Here is a 19126-nt window from a genome sequence, read left to right on the forward strand (position 1 = left end):
AGATGTTGCCCTTGAGCTAGCATGGATGAATAATATGATCGACTTCGCATTCCCTTATCTATTACAGGTACCCACTGAACTCCTCTCTTGCGTTGTCTGTTTGTACAGTCTTGCATTTTTCGTTTTTCCTTATTTGCTCATAGGGAGATTTATATCTGCATTAGTTGTGTCCTTTCCTCTGGTAAACCTATTGATAGAGCCTATTTACATTTTGGTGGGCGTCAAGCTATGGTTTGAATGCTCTTGTATTGCATCCGTGGCATTTTATGGTACACCTCTTTAAAGTTGATTTCTCTGCAAGGAAGTCTAATCACCAATCTGAGACTAGTATTGGTTACTTGTTTGACAAGTCTACGTCCTAAGCCCTTGATCTGCCTCGGCATTTTAAGAACATGATAAAAAATTTCATCAGTAATTAGAACAAGTAATTTTTTTTTTTTCGTTAACCTCTGTACGGTTCTGTCTCATTCCTCTTTTACGTATGTCATTATGTTTGAGGGAAAGTTTAGAGACTTTACATGACTTTTTAGTCATGCCTCTCTAACGCATACCTTCTACCTTCTCTTTTATCCTCCCCTCGTCATTTTGCACCTTCTCTTTTATTCCCATTCATCATTTTGCTGTCTGCCTTAGTTTTTTTAATTTCCAGTAGTCCAGTGTTATCTGCATCCACGTTCTAATTCGGGTCCTTCTCTCATGGTGCAGTTTATCCGTGAATACACTGGCAAGGTTGATGAGCTAATAAAAGATAAGATTGAGGCTCAAAGTGAAGCAAAAGCCAAAGAGAATGAAGAGAAGGACGTTATGAAGCAGCAGGTAGTTATTGACTTGTCTCTGATGGCACTATTTGCCTATTTTCCTTCTTTTTAGCCTGGGAGGTAACATAAGTTGCGCAGTGCGTTGGTAATGTTTTAATAAAGGCCACATCACATGCATGCCTGTGGCAAATTGACCATTTCTGTTAAGCGATTATAATCACAACCAGGCCTTGCTAATCCTATTCATTTGTTTGGTTGCAGAATATGTATGCACAACTGCTGCCTCTCGCTTTGCCTGCTCCGCCAATGCCAGGTATGGGCGGTGCTGGTATGGGTGGAGGTTTCGCTCCAGCCCCACCAGCTCCAATGGGTGGAATGGGAATGCCTCCGATGCCTCCATTCGGCATGCCACCTATGGGTTCCTACTAATCTGACGGTGTTACCACACTGGTGTAAACAAACTTTACGAAGAGAGGACACAATCGGGCTTTTTTAGTTTTCCTTTATTTAGTCTTGCTCTTTGATCTTTCTTTATTACCTTGCAGCTAGTTGCTGAAGGGCACAAGTGGAGACTAAGATAAATAATTTTTTCTGTTGTGTGTCATAGTGTGTTGATATCTCCTTGTAATATTCTTTTAGAAGAGGCATTTTTTTGCAGTTAGGCAGCAAATTGAGGATATTTTCTGTTCTAGACAACCATGTAAAGATGCATTATATTGCTTTTATTGGTTTTTCTTGGGTTGGCTTGCTAATGTTCTTAAGTTCCCAAGTGTTGTAATTTTCCATGTATGCTTTTCATAAATTCATGTTAAATGTTTTCTTTAATATGTTATAACCAGCTGCTATAAATGATTGCATTTTATTTTCACATAGTTTCCTGACAGGAGCTATGAGCCTCTCTTGTTTCTTATTTAAAATGTTTTGGTTCTGTTGATACAAATCTAATCGAGAAGAAGATTTTCATTATGATTTATTGAACTGTTCAATTGGAGATAAGCTTGGAGTTCGAACAGTGGACAATTAGAAGAAAGGAAGCCAGTTGATGACATAATTTTCATCCTTTTCTATGATCACATTATTATTTTCATTACTTAAGTTAAAATAAAACATGAAGTTGGGACCAAGTTCTGCCTTTTCATTTTTTAATTATGTTCATTGCCCAATGTGAAGATTCCTTTTTTATTGGTCTCACTCAGTGTTCCACTGATTCAGATTTGTTTTGCGTTAAGGATGTATGGATCCATCTAACAACAACACTTATGCAGTAGTCTTTGCCTAGATTCCTAATAAAATAATCTCTATGCTTCCAAATCTGATACAAACAAGGTGGAAAAAAATGGACAGCATTGTCATGCACACAAGGGTAGCATCGCAAAAATTTACAAATAATGATTTTAACCATTGCTATTTGAAGATAAACTGCAGTTTCAGAATTCATTGAAAGTTAACCACTTCTTTACGTAGAAGTTATATCTGAACAAAAATACCCTCAATTTGAAAAAGAAGCGGTTAGAAGCCCTCAATTTTTTTTTTTTTTTTTTTTTTTTTTTTTTTTTGGCGTAGCCAAATATCTACAGCTTCATACACTTGTAGTTGTAATTTCTCTCCCTAGTTGGAGTTAATTAACGATCAAAAAACATAAGTGACTAATCATCGGAAATAAGATGGTTGATGTATACGTAATGCTGTCCTTAATTTGTTTTCCCTTGGACTAAAAGAAATAAAGTTCGTAAAAAGATTGCGCAAGACAGGTTTCTTCTCCTATCAGCTAAAGAGATTGCTAGAATTAGGAACCGATTTTCACAAGCTTCCATTTAAAGAAAAAAATGAGTTAATTAGTTAAATAGTCACTCAAGTTATGAAAATAATCGAGTAAAATTATTTTCGAAGTTTTGTAACAATAAAGTCTATAAAGTCTGGCTTTAGTTATTTTTTAAGAGATCTCAGATTCGAGCCTTGAGAATGAAAATATTTTGTTGGGACCGCTGCCTCTAGATGGGCCCTGCAACACGCATTTCAAATTTAGTTAGGCTTCAATACGGATACCGGACACCGGGTGGAAACCAAAAAAAAAAAAAAAAGTTTATCAATGTTAGCCGATTTCTCTTAAAAAATAACTAAAGCCAGAAAATGACTTTATCTCACTGGATTTTTCACTCCGAAAAAATAGAACAAAAAGTAAGAATATCATGCAATATAGGTTGTTTGGCACATAGGACAAAAATCATAAGAAATGATACCATACAATTGAGGTTGTTCAGTATATAGTACAGAAACCATAGTGCAACATTCTTGTAGATAGCTAACACATTGGACCAGGAAAAAAGAACAAAAACACAATCTACAAACTCATAGTTGACAAGCCAGTGAAGTATCAATAACCCGGTTAGACAAAGGATAGAGATTTAACATCCAATCCAAGCAAAATGACCAGCGGAAGTGATTTGAAAAAAAAAAAAAACATCAGAATGCGGTATAGTAGATATTAAGATATCTGAAAACTACTGTCGATTTGAAGTTGTATTTTGCAAGTGACAAGCCTGAATTTCCTTTTTTATTTAGGAGGGCAGTAAGTTGGTCGAAAAGCCAACGGACTAACAGTATAAATTACAGCCTTGTAATCACTTCGATCAATTACTTTGTCATCAAATCTTAATGGTGCACCATTGAGTCCATAATTAATGTTACTAAAAACATTGCAATTTTCTTGAGGAGAAGACACCAATTTCACACGACAAGAATGAAGTGGATGGTCAAGATAAGAATGTCCCATTTTGAAACCTTGTAACTCTGCATAGAAATAACCATATGTATTTGCTTCAAATGCCTTGTAAAAGTTTACTCTTTTCTTGTGGTCTTTGCATATGACACTCACTTTTGCTGATGCAATTGGCTTAGCTCCTGATAATGACCATGAACCGTAGGTATCACAACTTTGGCAGTAGATCATGCCTTCGATCACCACCGTCGTCTCAACGGGCTGGGCTGGGCCATGACCATACACGAACGTTAGAAGGAGCGATGAGGCGATTAAGATAACTTGGATTCTAATTGCCATCTTGTGTGAATTTTGGACTGTTTTCTTGGTGATGTTAATGGAATTGAAATGATCCCTATTTATAGTTATTGGCATGGCATTGATATTAGTTGTTTAGTCTGATTTGAATGTGTTGGATCAATGACGTGAAGGCTACTAACTCATGTATTTGTTAAAGTTGAAGACTGTATGTCAGATTGCTTGCTAACGTGATGACCATTTTATGAAGTTTCTTAGTTTGATATTAATTGACATTGATAAATGTAAAGGGTTGACTAATCTGTTTATTAATATGTGGGCTTAAGTTATTTCCGTTGACATTGTTACTGAATCTTAATATGTGATAGTAGAGTAGTGACGATTTTTATCAGATTATTGATTAATGTTTATCAAAAGATTTACATATAGCCACTTAATAAGTAATCTGATTGTGGAATGTCATCAGTGCACAAAATTTAAACTCTATATATAACAAGGCAAAGGATTAAGCCAATAAGCTCGGTTTCTCCTTTAAATTTAAGTTATATAGATTAATAGCGTAAATATTTTTTACATCAGCCATATGACTTCAGGTAATAATAAGTTATTTAATTACTACTGTTATATGTTATCAACTATAAATAGAGTTATGTGTAAGTACATATTACTTGACTGATTTTAATTGTGTAAGTGCCTTTTTACTCTGTCAAAACATAAAATTTAAACTCTCTTAGCCTCTCTTTACATTTAATTGCACGGTTTTCTCTTCAAATGGGCGGGTCTTTAATTTTTGCCCTTCAAAATCGTACTTATGCATGTGGGGGATAAGTTCTTTAAGGATGCGGAGCATAACTTGTAGGATATTATGATGCGAATAAACTTATACTAGCACAAAATTGGGCATAAGTGCAAATGACCCTTTTTTATGGATGTTTGAAACATGCATTGGTCCTTTAGAAAAGTCCCAAGTAATATCTATCTATACGTGCATAACCTTCGACATTGTAGTAAATAAAGTCAATGGTAGATTAGATTCGTCAATTTACTAAAGAACTTTAATGAAAAGTCTCTGAGGTCTCTATTATATTATATTATATTATATTATATTATATTATATTATATTATGTTATATTATATTATATTATATTATATACTATGATGCTATCTTCGTCTACCATTTAAAAAGGAGATTAGTTTGGTAATGCTGTATCCGTGAAATTATACACTTCCTATATAACAAATCAAATATTTTAGTGTAAATTTTTATTATAGTCATTATTAAATATAAGATTATGATTTGTTCATTCGGGTTGGTAGAATGGTATTCCCTCAAGTAAACTTTTTTCCAGGTTTTCTCAATAGGGGGTTAGGTGGTTGTCACTTGTGCAATAAATTTTTTATGTATATACTCCCAGATGTCACAACAAACCATAAACACCAAATACTAATCACTAATCAAATTAGGTGCAGAATTTACTTTGCCACTTGAACTTGTGAATTTTTATCATATGCAAAAAGATAATATCTACAATTTATACATTTATTTCTCTAAGTTCAGAAAAGAGGGAGAGTATTGTGTGTGTCATTTTATTTTTAGCAACCTTGCTCGAATATGATATCTTCTCGATGGAAAAATCAAGAATGTTTGTTGTTGAGTAAAAGGAAGAAGGGGATGACAGCGATGTTATCTAATTAATCAACACCGCTAAAAATTTATTGCACAAGTGGCAACCATCTAACTCCCTATTGAGAAAAACTGGACATTAAGATATCTAAAAGGTACTGTTGATTTGAAATTGTACTTTACAAGTGACAAGCCTGAACTTTTTTAAGTTGGTAGAAAAGCCAAGGGACCAGCAGTATAAATTACAGCCTTGTAATCACTTCGAGCAATTATTTTGTCATCAAATCTCAGTTGTGAACCATTGAGTCCATAATTTATACTTCCTCTGTTTCAATTTGTTTGAACCTATTTCCTTTTTAGTCCGTGCCAAAATGAATGACTTCTTTCCTAATTTGAAAACAAATTCACTTTATGAATGATTCTGAGTACACAAATTTTCAAGGCTTATTTTGAACCACAAGTTTCAAAAGTCTTCCCTCTTTCTTAAATGTCGTGCCCAGTCAAATGGATTCATATAAATTGAAACGGAGGGAGTATTAATAATTAAAAACATTGCAATTTTCTTGATGAGAAGACGCCAATTTCACACGACAAGAGTGAAGTGGACGATCAAGATAAGAATGTCCCATTTTGAAACCTTTGTAAATGCTTTGTAAAAGCTCACTCTTTTCTTGCAGTCTTTGCATATAACACTGATTTTGGCAGATGCAATTGGCTTTGCTCCTGGTAATGACCATGATCCATAGCTATCACAACTTGTGAACAATTTAATATAACAGGTAGAATGAATAGACCAAGTCTTGTCAGTTTGTGATAACTTGTGAACAATTACGCAACACATGCAAATTTTGGCTGTGAGGGAGAATTTATGGCCAACTGAGCATGTTCACTATCTCTAATTTACTGAGATGTCACGAACTCCTGCCCTAATGCCCTCATTCTTGCAAGGTGGTGGGGTGTGTGTGTGTGGGGGGGAGGGGTATTTTAGTAATTAATTAAGAAGGAAAAATAGAACAAAAAAAGGTAAGAATATCTCTCGGTATACATGCCATAAATCATAAGATATACATACCATTGATATTGATTAGTATACGGTACAAAAATCATAATGAAGACTCTTGTAGAGAGCTATAATACATTGGACCAGTAAAAAAAGAACAAAAACAAACTCATAGTTGACAAGACAGTGAAGTATCAACAAATCCGGTTAGACAACTGATAGAGATTCAACACCCAATCCAAGCAAAATGACCACCGAAAGCTATTTGGAAAAAAACATTCGAATTCATTAAAATAGATACTAAGATATCTGAAAGTTGTACTTTGAAAGCGACGAGCCTGAACTTCTTTCTTATTTAGGAGGGCAGTAAGTTGGTCGAAAAGCCAACGGACTAACAGTATAAATTACAGCCTTATAATCACTTCGATCAATTACTTTGTCATCAAATCTTAGTGGTGCACCATTAAGACCATAATTAATGTTACTAAAAACATTGCAATTTTCTTGAGGAGAAGACACCAGTTTCACACGACAAGAATGAAGTGGATGATCAAGATAAGAATGTCCCATTTTGAAACCTTGTAACTCTGCATAGAAATAACCATATGCATTTGCTTCAAATGCCTTGTAAAAATTTACTCTTTTCTTGTAGTCTTTGCATATAACACTAATTTTGGCTGATGCAACTGGCTTAGCTCCTGATAATGACCATGATCCATAGGTATCACAACGTTGGCAGTAGATCATGCCTTCGATCACCACGGTCGTCTCAACGGGCTGGGCCTGGGCCGGGCCATGATCATACGCGAATGTCAGTGGAAGGGCCAGACCCAGAAGGAGCGATGAGACTATTAGGATAACTTGGATTCTAATTGCCATCTTGTGTGAATTTTAGAATGTTTTCTTGATGATGTTAATGGCATTGAAATGATTCCTATATATATAGTTATTGGCATGGCATTGTCGACATTTTCGTTTATTAATGACGTGAAGGCTACTAACTGTATTTGTTAAAGTGGTAGAATCGTCCTTAGATTGCTTGCTAACGTGAAGACCATTTGCTAAAGTTTATTAGTTTGATAGTAATTGACATTGATAAACTTGGTTGACTAATTTGTTTATTAATATGTGGGCTTAAGTTATTTACATTGGTATTGTAAGCGAATCTTAATATGTGATAGTAGAATAGTGATGATAACAAGTTATCCAATAGATTTCCCTATAACAATTAACGTTTATCAAGAGATTTACATAAAAGTAATTTAATTGTGAAAATATATTTTCGGGCATCAATGTACAAAACTTAAACTCTATATAGGCAAAGGGCTAAGCCAGAAAGCCCACTTTTTCCTTTGAATTTAAATTAAGATTGATAGTGTAAATATACTTTACGTCATCGGCGTAACTTCATGTTATAATAAGTTTTTGATAGTGTAAATATTTTTTACGTCATCAGTGTAACTTCATGTTATAATAAGTTATTTAATTATTCATTATATGAGATCAACGAATGCTTATTAAATAAAGCTATGTATAATTATGTATTGCGTCATGGCTTTATTGTGTAAATATCTTTTTACGCTGTCAATACATAAAACTTAAAACTCCCCTTCGCCTTTAGGCCAAACCATCGACAAACACTGTTATTAAGCACCTAAAGTGGCCCTTGTTCCATTTAGACACTTCGGAGATTCCTATTCCACTTAGACACTTTTTGCATTATCGAGCAGCAAACCAAACACCGATCGTCTCCCTACGTGGATTAAGTGGCCAATTAAATTGTCGTCATTTAAATTGTGCCACCAATTAAATTGTGTCAACTCATTTTAATTGTAAATTTACTAACTTGTAAATTCGTGGAGTTTTGACCATTAAAAATTGGGGGGCTTTTAGGCCGGTTGGATGTCGCGTAACGAGGTGGTGCCTTTGGTGTTGGTTTTGCTCTCATAATGGTGCAAAAAGTGTCTAAATAGAATAAATGACCCAATTTTGTTTGGGTCACTACTTTAAAGGCTAAGTGAAAGAAGTGAACGAATTACTTAATGTACTGTCGATGGGTTTTAACTTTTTTATGGATGGTTGATACATGCATTGGTCCATTAGAAAGGTCCAAGTAACATCTATACGTGCATAACACTTCGACATTGTATCAAATAAAGTCAATGGTAGATTGGATTCCTCAACGTATTAAAAACTTTAATGAAAAGTCAAGGCCTCTGTTATGATGTTATCCTCATCTGCCATTTAAGGGTATTTGTTTAATAATGCTGGATCCGTAGAAGTTGTACACTTCCGACATGAAAAATTAAATGTTTAGTCTAAGTTTGTATAATTATATACTAATATATAAAATTATACTTTGTTCAATGAAATAGAGAAGGATGTGTTGATATAAGAAAAAAGTGGTCTTACGAAAATGAATTGTGTCTTTACAATTCAGTTGCCAATAGAAAAGAAAATTCTTTTTGGTTTACTTTAAAATAGCATTTACTTTAGAATCTTAATCCTATAGTTTATATGATACAAAAATTTATGTAAAACATGGCCATAATCTTATTTATACATATAACTTTTCTTTTCTTAATTTTATATTATTTAAATCACAAGTAAAATATATAACCCCTTATTGCTCAACAAATAATAAACAACTTTCAGTTTCAATTATTTCATCGTTTCTTGTTTTTTCGTGGACATGAACTGTCGATTGATTATTTCCTGTCCTCTGGACCTATGGTTTCAAAAACACAGTTACAACTCATCCCGGGACTTAGATACAGCCTATAAACGTAGAAATAGCGCTCACCGACCACTTCTTCAAATTGCACAAGTGGAACTCCAAAGTTCAGGACAAGATAGTGATTATTTTTCAATTACAAGTACTGTCACTGAAATGTGGCTATTTGTAAGGTTTACCCCTTATAAACTGCAAAAATTGAGTTTACTAAAGAATTGTAAAACTAAGTTCAAATATCTCCAAAACAAATACTTTAACTTCTTCTTTTGCAAACTCAACTCAAGCAAACAGAGCTTGCAAACTCAACTTCTGCATATTTTCAAACAAACACCACTGTAAATGTTCGTTTCTAAATTCGGATAGAGGGAAAGAATGAATTTTAGTTATACATAAGAACAAAATTTGCTTGAATATGAGAACTATGTTCTTTTTTTCCTTTTGTAGGCATAGAAGAGACAAATACGTGTTATATAAATAAATATACAAAGGAAAAACAAGCTGTGAATTTCATATTCTGACTTTGTCATGTGGACGCCAAAATCCTTTTTTACCAACAAGAAACTGTTCTTGATGCAGAGTTACTGACCAATGAAGTGACTGTAGAATTGAGCTAAGCTTGTTAAGCATCGGCAATGTGTCTTGAACTAAAACAAATCCACCTGGTCTCACTATTCTATCCATCTCCACAACTACTTCCACCATGTCACATCTGCGAAAACGATACCAAAAAGTTCGCCTTGTGAGAAAATATAGGATACACCGTTAATCTATGTTGCTCGGACTCTTCAAAAACATCATTAGTTGCGTGTCGGATCCTCCAAAAATAGTGCATTTTTTGAGGATCCGACACGGGTATGACTACAATGGTGAAGACAGGAATTCCGTTAAGGGCGTTCAAGATTTAATACATATGTATAAAAAGTAAATTTTGACCTATGTATATATAGTACTATAATTTTTTATATACACCGTATAATTTTCAACGAAGGGTGTCCAACTGACCACCCGGTCAATGTGGCTCCGCCGCTAGTATGACAACATTTTTTGAAGAGTCCGAGCAACATAGCTACTAATGCAATGAGAATACTTACAAGTGCTACCATAATAGCTGCATTATTCATATTATAAACAGACAAAATAATAGAGTACTGAGAAGGTAGTTATTGAACCTTTGAGTTAAATTTCCAAAAAGGAAGCTGGAATGTAGAAGATCGTATGTCCGAGGATACGTGTTGAAGGACTCGCACCAGTCATGGTATATACCAATCAGCCCTCTATCAAAGATAATGGAGAGAGTATCTGGCCCGCTGATGGGGACGACGTTCATTACCCATAGGGGTCGATCAATAATTGCTGAGGCAAACCTGTAATTACCACGGAAAAGTCACCAAAGACGGTCAACAGAGAAAATAAAGTGCAAATGATATTGCGGTTCCAACGTAAAAAAACTCGCTTACCCTCCATAACCAGCATTCATGTCCATCACGTTCCTCACACTTGACCAATTTATAGCTAGGCCACCTAAGTAAACATCCGACACCAATGCTGCCCAGTGTTTCGTGTCCTGATCGAAAACATCTTCAGCATCTGTTGTTAGGGATAAGCGCTCAGGTTTACTGTTGAGCCTCTGAGGCCAGGGTGCCGGCCACTCATATGTATTGCCACTGCTGCTCGTGGGGAGCGGTACAAGACAGCTGTCCAGTGACGCGTACCTGCTCATAGGATAAAATAGATGATTGGAGCGGAAATGATGACAATGTGATATTAATGACCATCAAGGTGATTGACCATACCATGAACTATTTGATCTGTTGTTCTGGTCACATAGAGGTCGGCTATTTTCTCTGCGGTTTTCATAGCAAGAAGATGAAACTGGCTTTTGATATATAATTAGCCCAATGCCAGCTGAGTCGAAAAAGGTCTTCTTCACCACCTTCCAGCATATTGCTTCAGTTAGTGCAACCATTGCTGCAATATGAAAGAAATCAAGAATGTAAAATGCCACTTAGCATAAAGAATAACTCACTACAAGAAGCTTGCAGCTTTTGTGGTCTTTCAAAGAGATCTAAAAAATTCATTGACCACAATGAGAACAAAGGTATAATGTGGGGTGGAAAAATTAGCCCATGAAAACATGACCCGCCCAACCCGCTCAAATTTGGGAGTGTCATTAGCTCAGCCAATTTTAGCCCAACCCGTGTCGGCCATTTAAAAATTGGGCTGATATGTGGGCCAGATTGACCCATATAAATCTTGTCAATATATTTTCAGAAAGGCATTATTTTTTTTATTTGATATGTTATATATAGCCATAATAAAGAAAAAAATAGTTTTATTAGGTACTTAAAAAATTATAAAAGAACAAACAAAGAAATTAAAACTTAGTAAGAATTGGGTGGGTTGGGTTATGACCCGCTTTTTAGCCCAACCCATTTCAGCCCAAGTAATACTTGGATGGGTCATTATTAACTCTGCCCATTTTGACCCACCCAAATCCAGCCCAACCCGCCCGTTTGACACCCCCTAGTATAAAGTACCACTAGTGCGTAATCAACATTCAGATTGAAGCTAATCATTGTACAAAAAACTTATAAGAATGTTACTCTGGAGAAATGAGCATCCATGAGTAAGAAGTAAGAACCTTTCCAGACTCTCTTATCTCTTTCGTCATCCCGATAAACTGGCGTTGCTGACCATATGAAATATCCTCCAGGCCTGAGAATCCGGTTTAGTTCCATCAACGGTTTTCCTCCTGCAATTATTTCCAATTTATTACCAAGTAAAATAAATATAGGAGGTAGGATTGGAAATTTGAAAATAGTGATTACCATCTCCATCCCAATGAACCCTGCATCTTGCACAATGAATCATATCATATGCATTATCTGGATATGGCAGCTTTCGAGTTCCAATGACTGAGAGAGTAGCGGGGATTCCACGCTCGAGCGCAAACTGTATCTGAGCCTCATGTTCATCCTTTGGTGCAAATGACATAGTAATGACATTTTTATCCAGCAAATAACCACCAAAGCTAGCAACACCGCAACCGACATCTAAAATGACCCTTATATGCTTTCCCCATTCAATTTCTGGAAAAGCCTGAATGAAAAATAAGAAGATTTCAGCTCAAAAATTAATATCAGCACAGTGGGGCTGCAGGGATCATCACCAAATACTAAATTCCCAACATAATGACTGCAGAACAAATAAAAGATGAAGAATACCCCCCCCCCCGCCCCTCACCCCCCCGAACAAGAATGCACTTGAAAGAAGAAAAGAAAGAACAAAATTTAAGCAAATTGAGAATAAAACAAAATAGTACCACTGCTTCACATTAAATGTATGGCCATAATTAGGATTTTATTCAATTGACAAAAGCAACGAACTTGGACAAGGATGAAATCCGACGAAGCAGCGTAAACATATATTGTATACTATTGCAGGCTGATGTAAAGAAGGGAAACAAGTATGTAAAGTAGATATACTACCTTTTGAATGGACTCGATATAGTTTGTGACTCCATCCTTGAATTGTGTTCCACCACCAGGAAAAACAAGATAATCCCCAGATTTGACCACCCAATTCTGGTCCTTCTTATATTCCACAAGCTTAGGATGAGGAACATTGTTGTACCATATCTATCGAAAGTTAAAAAATAAACAAACAATTAAGGCATGGTTATACTTTTAGCAAGCAGAACCAATTATACGACTAAATAGAACATGATGCTTTTGGATAAAAAAACACGATAATTTCATCTGAGGACTGCAACATGTAAAACAAATAGGAAATCGATCAGTATTTGGACCTATAATGCCCAGAAAGTCAAAGTGGAACGTTAGGAAACTTGTAGGTTTACAATTAGATTTCATTAGAAGCCAATAAGGTGCTTCAATAGAAATGATTTAATTGGCATGCCATAGATATTGCACCCATTTCAGATATGCCATTACCCAAGGAATAGTAGATGGTGATTTCTAAAATCTATGGTGCCAGTAAAAGGTTTGAACAATAGTGAAATTCCACAATCATGTTATGGTCTCATCCATGTCTGTGCAATTCATAATATTAAGGAAAGAAAAAAAAAAAAAGGACAAGATTAGAGAAAACTATTGCACGTGGATGATTCTGCAACTGATGATCCGTTCAAAGACAATGTTAATCCACTACACGAATGCAGAACAATTTCGGCGGTAGCAGTGAATGTCCTACGGAAAGTCCTAAGACTGACAGCAACAGCTGGCTAGAAGGAACAATTGTTTTGCCAATCAAAGCCCCAACACTGGTTAGGACACTCATGTACCACCACCAAGTTAAGGCACTGGAAACAGGACAAACAGTTCTTAGCGAAGCTGAACTTCTCACATCTCAATGACATACACGGATAGGATATAACTTAATTATATATACTGACAGTCATTTCCTCTAGCTCCCGAGGAAGACATTATATGAACTGGATTAAAAGGGTCAGTCATCCTTAAAAAATTCATACACTATAAGCATATAACCTGCCTTATTTTCAAAATTACTAATTCCAGTTTTGTTGTCTAGCTATCTGTAGTTATAGTTTATGAGGCTTACAATGTCAATGTATAGAAGTTAAACTCATGCCAACAAATCTAACAGCTACATCTCTGTGACAATAAATACTGTGCCAATACAATCAACAGCTATAGCTAGCTGAGGCAGGGCCTTAGATTTGAAGCTTATTAGTTCGGGATTCTAGTCCTTTTAGGTTACCGTGTTCTAAGCTAATCATCTGTACATATTCAATGGATTTCTTAAGAGAAATACAAGGTTTAGATCAAAGCTACTGGGTTCAACCAAACTCGTAACCTGCATTCTAGCTCTGTCCCTCATAAGCCTATAACCACTTTAAGATCCAGTTTCTACTGAACTAACAATTGCTTCTAAAGTCATTAAACTAAGAAAACAAAAAATAGGATATACCATTAAGCCATAGTTAAAACAAAATTAGAAAAAAAATCTCTAACCAGCAACCAAACGACCCCTAATAAATGAATTAGTAAATACATAAATAACTAAACTCTGCATAACTAATCCCTACCTTACTAATACTTGCATAACTCTAACCAGTAACCAAACGACCTCAAAGAAAATAACAAATTGGATATTATACCATCATGCCACAGTAAAAAACGAAATTAGAAAACAAATCTTACCAACCTATCAAGCTCACCATGTCCCTGCTCTTAGGCCATGGAACTGGCACTTTATACCCATCAGGCAATGGAATCAAACACCTCGGACTCGGGTGAGGACAATGCCTTTCTCTATGCTCCATATGCCTCCTCGATTTCAACGCCTTTATCGCCTCCCAATTATCAAGACAAGGTATATAATCAACTGCCACTAAACCTAAACCCTTACATAGCTTCCAATCATCAAATTTCTCCACATCCAATTCATCTTTTTTTGTATCATTTGATAGAACATCTGTTGGTAGAACCACAATAATAAATATTAATATTTTGGCAATGTAATAGCACTGGAAAATAAAATATTAGTACTACAATAATATTTGTGACTAAATACACGAACTGGCTTGAGTCGTGCTAGGCACTCTCCTAAGAAACTATTTCAGCAGTGTGAAACATTTCCCCGGATTAAACAAGAATACATCTATTTTAATTCATGTCTGAATAAAATCTATAGTCAAATTTATATAGAGTATGTTTTACAGTTTATAGTCAAAGTAGATTTCATACTATTATAAACAGAGCGTTGCGAGCTTTGGAAATTGTAGAGAGCATTCAAAGATTTATGATATTCTGAATAAAATACTGGCAAAATTACAGCCCAATATCATTCGGTCTATCTAGTTTACAAAATATGTAATCAGGTAGTGTATAGAGTATACTAAATATACATATACTATACACTACCTATACAGCCGAAGTATATAGACTGTGTATACTTCGGTCATATTTGGTAAACTAGATAGCCAAAGGGTACATTAAGGTAAATTTGTACATACCCAATTCATCATTTTTTGTATCATTTGATTGAACATCATTAGATGGGGTTGAATTATTACTGATGGGATTCAACTGAGTTTGAGATTCTTGAGAATTTATTGGATTTCTTGAAAAGGGTAGTGATGGAGTTGCAAAATGGTGCTGAGAAATGCCGGTTGTGATATAAATAGGTGATTTTTGAGAGTTGGAAATGAGAATGAAAGTGACAAAGATTAATAAAAGGAAAAAAGAGAACAAAAATGGGATTTTGCGCTCTTTGAAGAGGTTTTTCATGGATGATGATATGGCCATTGCTAATGGAGATTTTTTTTGTTTTGTTTTTGCAGTGAGATCTTTGTATAGAGAAAAAAGAGAGGTGTGAAATGATTAAAGATGTAAAAAGCTTGATAAGAGTAATGTTTTTTTTTTTTGAAATATAGTTATAGGTGTGAACAGACAAAAGTGGCATGGAGCCCATGGGGAGATTCATTTTAGTCATAAAAAATTAATATTTGCCGTCCCAATTTAAATGTTTTAGTTTAATTGAGCATGAAATTTAAGAAATAAAAGGAAATTTTTGAATCTTGTAATCTTAAATGCTATGTGTAGTTCTTTAAATTTTGTGGTCTTAAACTTATCACGTAGTGTGTTAAAATTGAAAAACATACTAAATATAGAAAATGCGAGACAAATCAAAACGGAAAGTAAATCACTTAAATTGAGAGGGAGGGAATAATATTATTTCAAGGGAAAAGGGGAAAAATATCCTGAACTATTTAAAATAGGTCAAATTTATCCCCTATTACATTTTTGACTTAAAAATACTGTTGTCTTACGTTTTTTTCCTCAAAAATAACAATTTATCACCAAAAAAAGTGACGAAGATTTTTTGGTAACAATAAAAAAACAAAAAAAGAGAATAAGAAAGGTTTTTCATTGATGATGATATGGCCATTTCTGGGGAAAATTAGTAATGGAGATTTTTGCAGTGAGATCTGGGAGAGTTGCAGAGAAAAAGAGATGTGAAATGATTAAAGAAGATGTAAAAAGGTTGATAGAGTAATGTTTTTTTTGAAATATAGTTAAAGGTGTGAAAAAGACCAAAGTAGAATGGATCCCATGGGGAGAAATAAATGTACTGACAAGAGAATCTATTGTGGCTGGAATAAGAGTACTCGAGAGTTACCATTTGTGTGTAATACGTACTCTCATTTTTGTACATCTCATTTCTCCTCAATTTTAGGAGGGGATTGGCAGAAATCAAATATTTTTCATTTTATTCGAAATTTTAAAGTTGAAGTTAAAGATGGAGTTATGCTTGATTATATTTTTGTAAAATATATTTGGTTGTTTGAATGTATTGAAAGTGAAAAAAAAATGAAAATTGAGTTTTAAGTGTTTTTCAAATTTCAAATATAACTTAAAGTTGAATTCAAAATTTTCATGGCCAAATGCTGATTTTCAAATAAAATGAAAAATATTTTCAGATAAAAGTGAATAATTATCATGACCAAACGGGTCTTAGTCTTCAAAAACAAGGTCCTAGTGATTTTCATCCAGTGGGTCAAAAATAAAAGGTAAATATACGAAGAGAGGAAAAAAATAACACCTATTATATATACAAAATAAAATAATTTTAAGTTTGAAAATACACTATAATTTTTTTAGCATCACATTTTTTATTAAAAACATTTTTTATTAAAAAATAATTTAGTTTAAATTTTTTATCTAACCACCTTTCTACACGAAAATGGAGACCTTCGAGAACAAACAATTCGAATGGATGATATGAATTTTTTTGAGATAGTTAACCCACTTTTTTAACTGTGACAAGGTGCGCGTGCCTTATCACGATCAATAGTCCCATCACACTTTGACTTTTTCTTGTATAATAACTGTCGACCTCTTTTAGATATGAATCTAACTGATTCAGAAGGGAAGAACTTGCATCAGTATATGTCCGTCCAAGGAAAAATCCAACGCAATGAATCATTTGGAATGCGCTTGACATCAAAGAAATATATAATATTCTTGATTCTTCCTTTTGCTAATTTTCTTGATTAATATTATAACTAAAGTTTAAGTTTGATACACTAACAAGTTCTTTACTCTATTAGGTTATAAAAAAACTTATCTATATATAATCTTTTTGTGACCTGATAGTGAAAATTCTTATAAATATATTATCTCCTCTTTGATGATCTTTATAAAAGAAATAATGAAAGGAAAGGCTCGGGTCAAAGCGTGTTCGTTATTGCACGTATAACTTTTAATAATCAAGATATAACAACAAATTCTAGGCACAAATCATCCATATTAAAATATTCTTAGGTTTTTTTTGAGTCAAATTTATTTCGTTTATCTATTTTCTTGTTTCTGCTTTGCCTGGACTTGATCTTTCTAGTTCCATTAATAGGTTTTAGCTCCTGAATTAGGTCCCTAATGCGACGATTTATAACCACATAATTATTTATGGCTTACCTTCAATTCTAAATTTTCAAAGTTTTTTTTTTTTTTTTTTTTGAATTTCGTATCTAAATAAACACTATATCATGAATTGAGACAAATAATACTTTTATCGTTATCATATTCTTAAATTTTCCACTTGCTATTGTTTTATGAGGCACATGGATTGTTGGAGGTGCATATGTACGTGTATGGCACAGAGCTCCGAATCCTATGACTTTACCCCTTTGGTTATATCGCAAATTCGCAATTTGTCCCATCAGATTTGACCAAAAACAATATCTTATATTTTTAGAATTACAAGTTAAATATTTCTAATAATTCTTACATATATATGTCAGCTGTTTTGTTAAAATTGCTGATTTAATAATCCTTAGAATATTGTGCTTGACTCACGGCTCACATACCAAGTAAAAGCAGTACTACTCCTCCGTCTCAAAATATTTATCGTTCTTATTAAAAATATTTATATCAAAATATTTATCATTTTATTTACCCAAGATAAAATTAAGTAGCTTTTTCCATTTACCCTTGTATTAATTACAACAATGGGTTGATTTTATGAGTTCACATACCAATATTTAAGTGGTTTCATCATTAATGAAGTAAATACTTATTGAGGAGAGAGAACACGATGAAATATGTTAAGGAGGTAAAATAGTTAAAATGCTATCCTTATAAATGCTTCTTAATGGCGTAATAAACTAGAAATGAAAAATGCGACAAATATTAGGACTACTAATAAACTAGAAAAATATCCCGGTTTTTAAGAATCTTAGATTTGTTTAATTAATAATAATGAAAGCATATATGTCAAGAGTTACAGAGAGATCAAACAATTGAAAATGACGTTTTCTGGCAGCACTTTGAAGTAAGACAAAAGTGTCTGATTCCGGAATCCATTCTTTCTTTACGAATAACAGTTTGTTGGTTTTTGACCCAATAAACAATGAGCAGAGTATTTTAACCTAAGGCATAATTTAGAAAAATAATTAGTGCAAGAAAGTCACTATGGTAAAGGAGATGGGATGATTAATGGGTGTCCAGCGATGCATAGTATATATTGCGGTACGTTGTGCGGAATTCTATAGTTTTGATTCAGATTATGTTGAAAAATTAATTAAATAGTTACATATAATAATAATAATAATAATAAATAATAATAATAGTGATTATCAAAACCCGAGAATTTTAAATTCTTAATCCGTTCCTACATCAGCGAAATTCGAATGTTTCAAGTTCCTTTTTATAAACTGTCCACTTTTGCATTATATTACTATTATATATAAGAGGTTGTGAGTTTTTTAAAAAAATTCATTAATTACTTTTATGTTCTAATTTTATTTATTTAAGTCAATTTTTTTGTTTTTTGTTTTTTAAAATTTACTTTTAATTTATCGAGCCAGGGACTTTTGTACAATAATTTTCAGTGATTGTCAAAAAGCTATCGAGAATTTTAAATTAATCCGTATAATTATTCGGGGAGGAGCGCTCCTCCAAAGATTTTTTTTTTTCTATCTACAACCCCCAATCAACGAGGAATTCTCTGC

General features: G+C 33.9%; 4 protein-coding genes and 1 long non-coding RNA gene across 5 annotated transcripts in view; 2 read left to right on the plus strand and 3 right to left on the minus strand.

Moving 5' to 3' along the window:
- LOC132068382 (clathrin heavy chain 1-like) overlaps nucleotides 1-1510 on the plus strand; it is a 15794-nt gene extending 14284 nt beyond the window's left edge. Inside the window, 3 exon segments of the mRNA XM_059461953.1 lie at nucleotides 1-67; nucleotides 706-816; nucleotides 1020-1510. The exon segment at nucleotides 1-67 is cut by the window's left edge and continues 9 nt beyond it. Coding sequence (XP_059317936.1) covers nucleotides 1-67; nucleotides 706-816; nucleotides 1020-1187 — 346 coding nt within the window. The 3' untranslated portion in view covers nucleotides 1188-1510.
- A 1802-nt stretch (nucleotides 1511-3312) lies between these two features.
- On the minus strand, nucleotides 3313-3816 carry LOC132066323 (non-classical arabinogalactan protein 30-like). The gene has a single exon (XM_059459653.1). The coding sequence runs from the start codon at nucleotides 3814-3816 to the stop codon at nucleotides 3313-3315; it is 504 nt and encodes a 167-aa protein (XP_059315636.1).
- Nucleotides 3817-6420: 2604 nt separating this feature from the next.
- LOC132066906 (non-classical arabinogalactan protein 30-like) lies at nucleotides 6421-7314 on the minus strand. Its single transcript, XM_059460098.1, has one exon. It carries the CDS (start codon nucleotides 7275-7277, stop codon nucleotides 6750-6752), a length of 528 nt encoding a protein of 175 aa, XP_059316081.1. The 5' UTR covers nucleotides 7278-7314; the 3' UTR covers nucleotides 6421-6749.
- Nucleotides 7315-9592: 2278 nt separating this feature from the next.
- Nucleotides 9593-15484, minus strand: LOC132068383 (probable methyltransferase PMT23). Its single transcript, XM_059461954.1, has 9 exons — nucleotides 15131-15484; nucleotides 14333-14589; nucleotides 12621-12770; nucleotides 11961-12231; nucleotides 11774-11884; nucleotides 10926-11100; nucleotides 10590-10844; nucleotides 10302-10496; nucleotides 9593-9841 (listed from the first exon to the last, which is right to left on the minus strand). Exons 1-9 carry the CDS (start codon nucleotides 15420-15422, stop codon nucleotides 9640-9642), a joined length of 1908 nt encoding a protein of 635 aa, XP_059317937.1. The 5' UTR covers nucleotides 15423-15484; the 3' UTR covers nucleotides 9593-9639.
- LOC132068384 (uncharacterized) lies at nucleotides 15321-16127 on the plus strand. The gene is made up of 2 exons (XR_009417389.1): nucleotides 15321-15447; nucleotides 16082-16127. It is a non-coding gene; the product is annotated as an uncharacterized LOC132068384 (long non-coding RNA).
- Nucleotides 16128-19126: the final 2999 nt, after the last annotated feature.

This window comes from Lycium ferocissimum, chromosome 8 (genome assembly GCF_029784015.1).
Source record: "Lycium ferocissimum isolate CSIRO_LF1 chromosome 8, AGI_CSIRO_Lferr_CH_V1, whole genome shotgun sequence".
NCBI lineage: Eukaryota > Viridiplantae > Streptophyta > Magnoliopsida > Solanales > Solanaceae > Lycium > Lycium ferocissimum.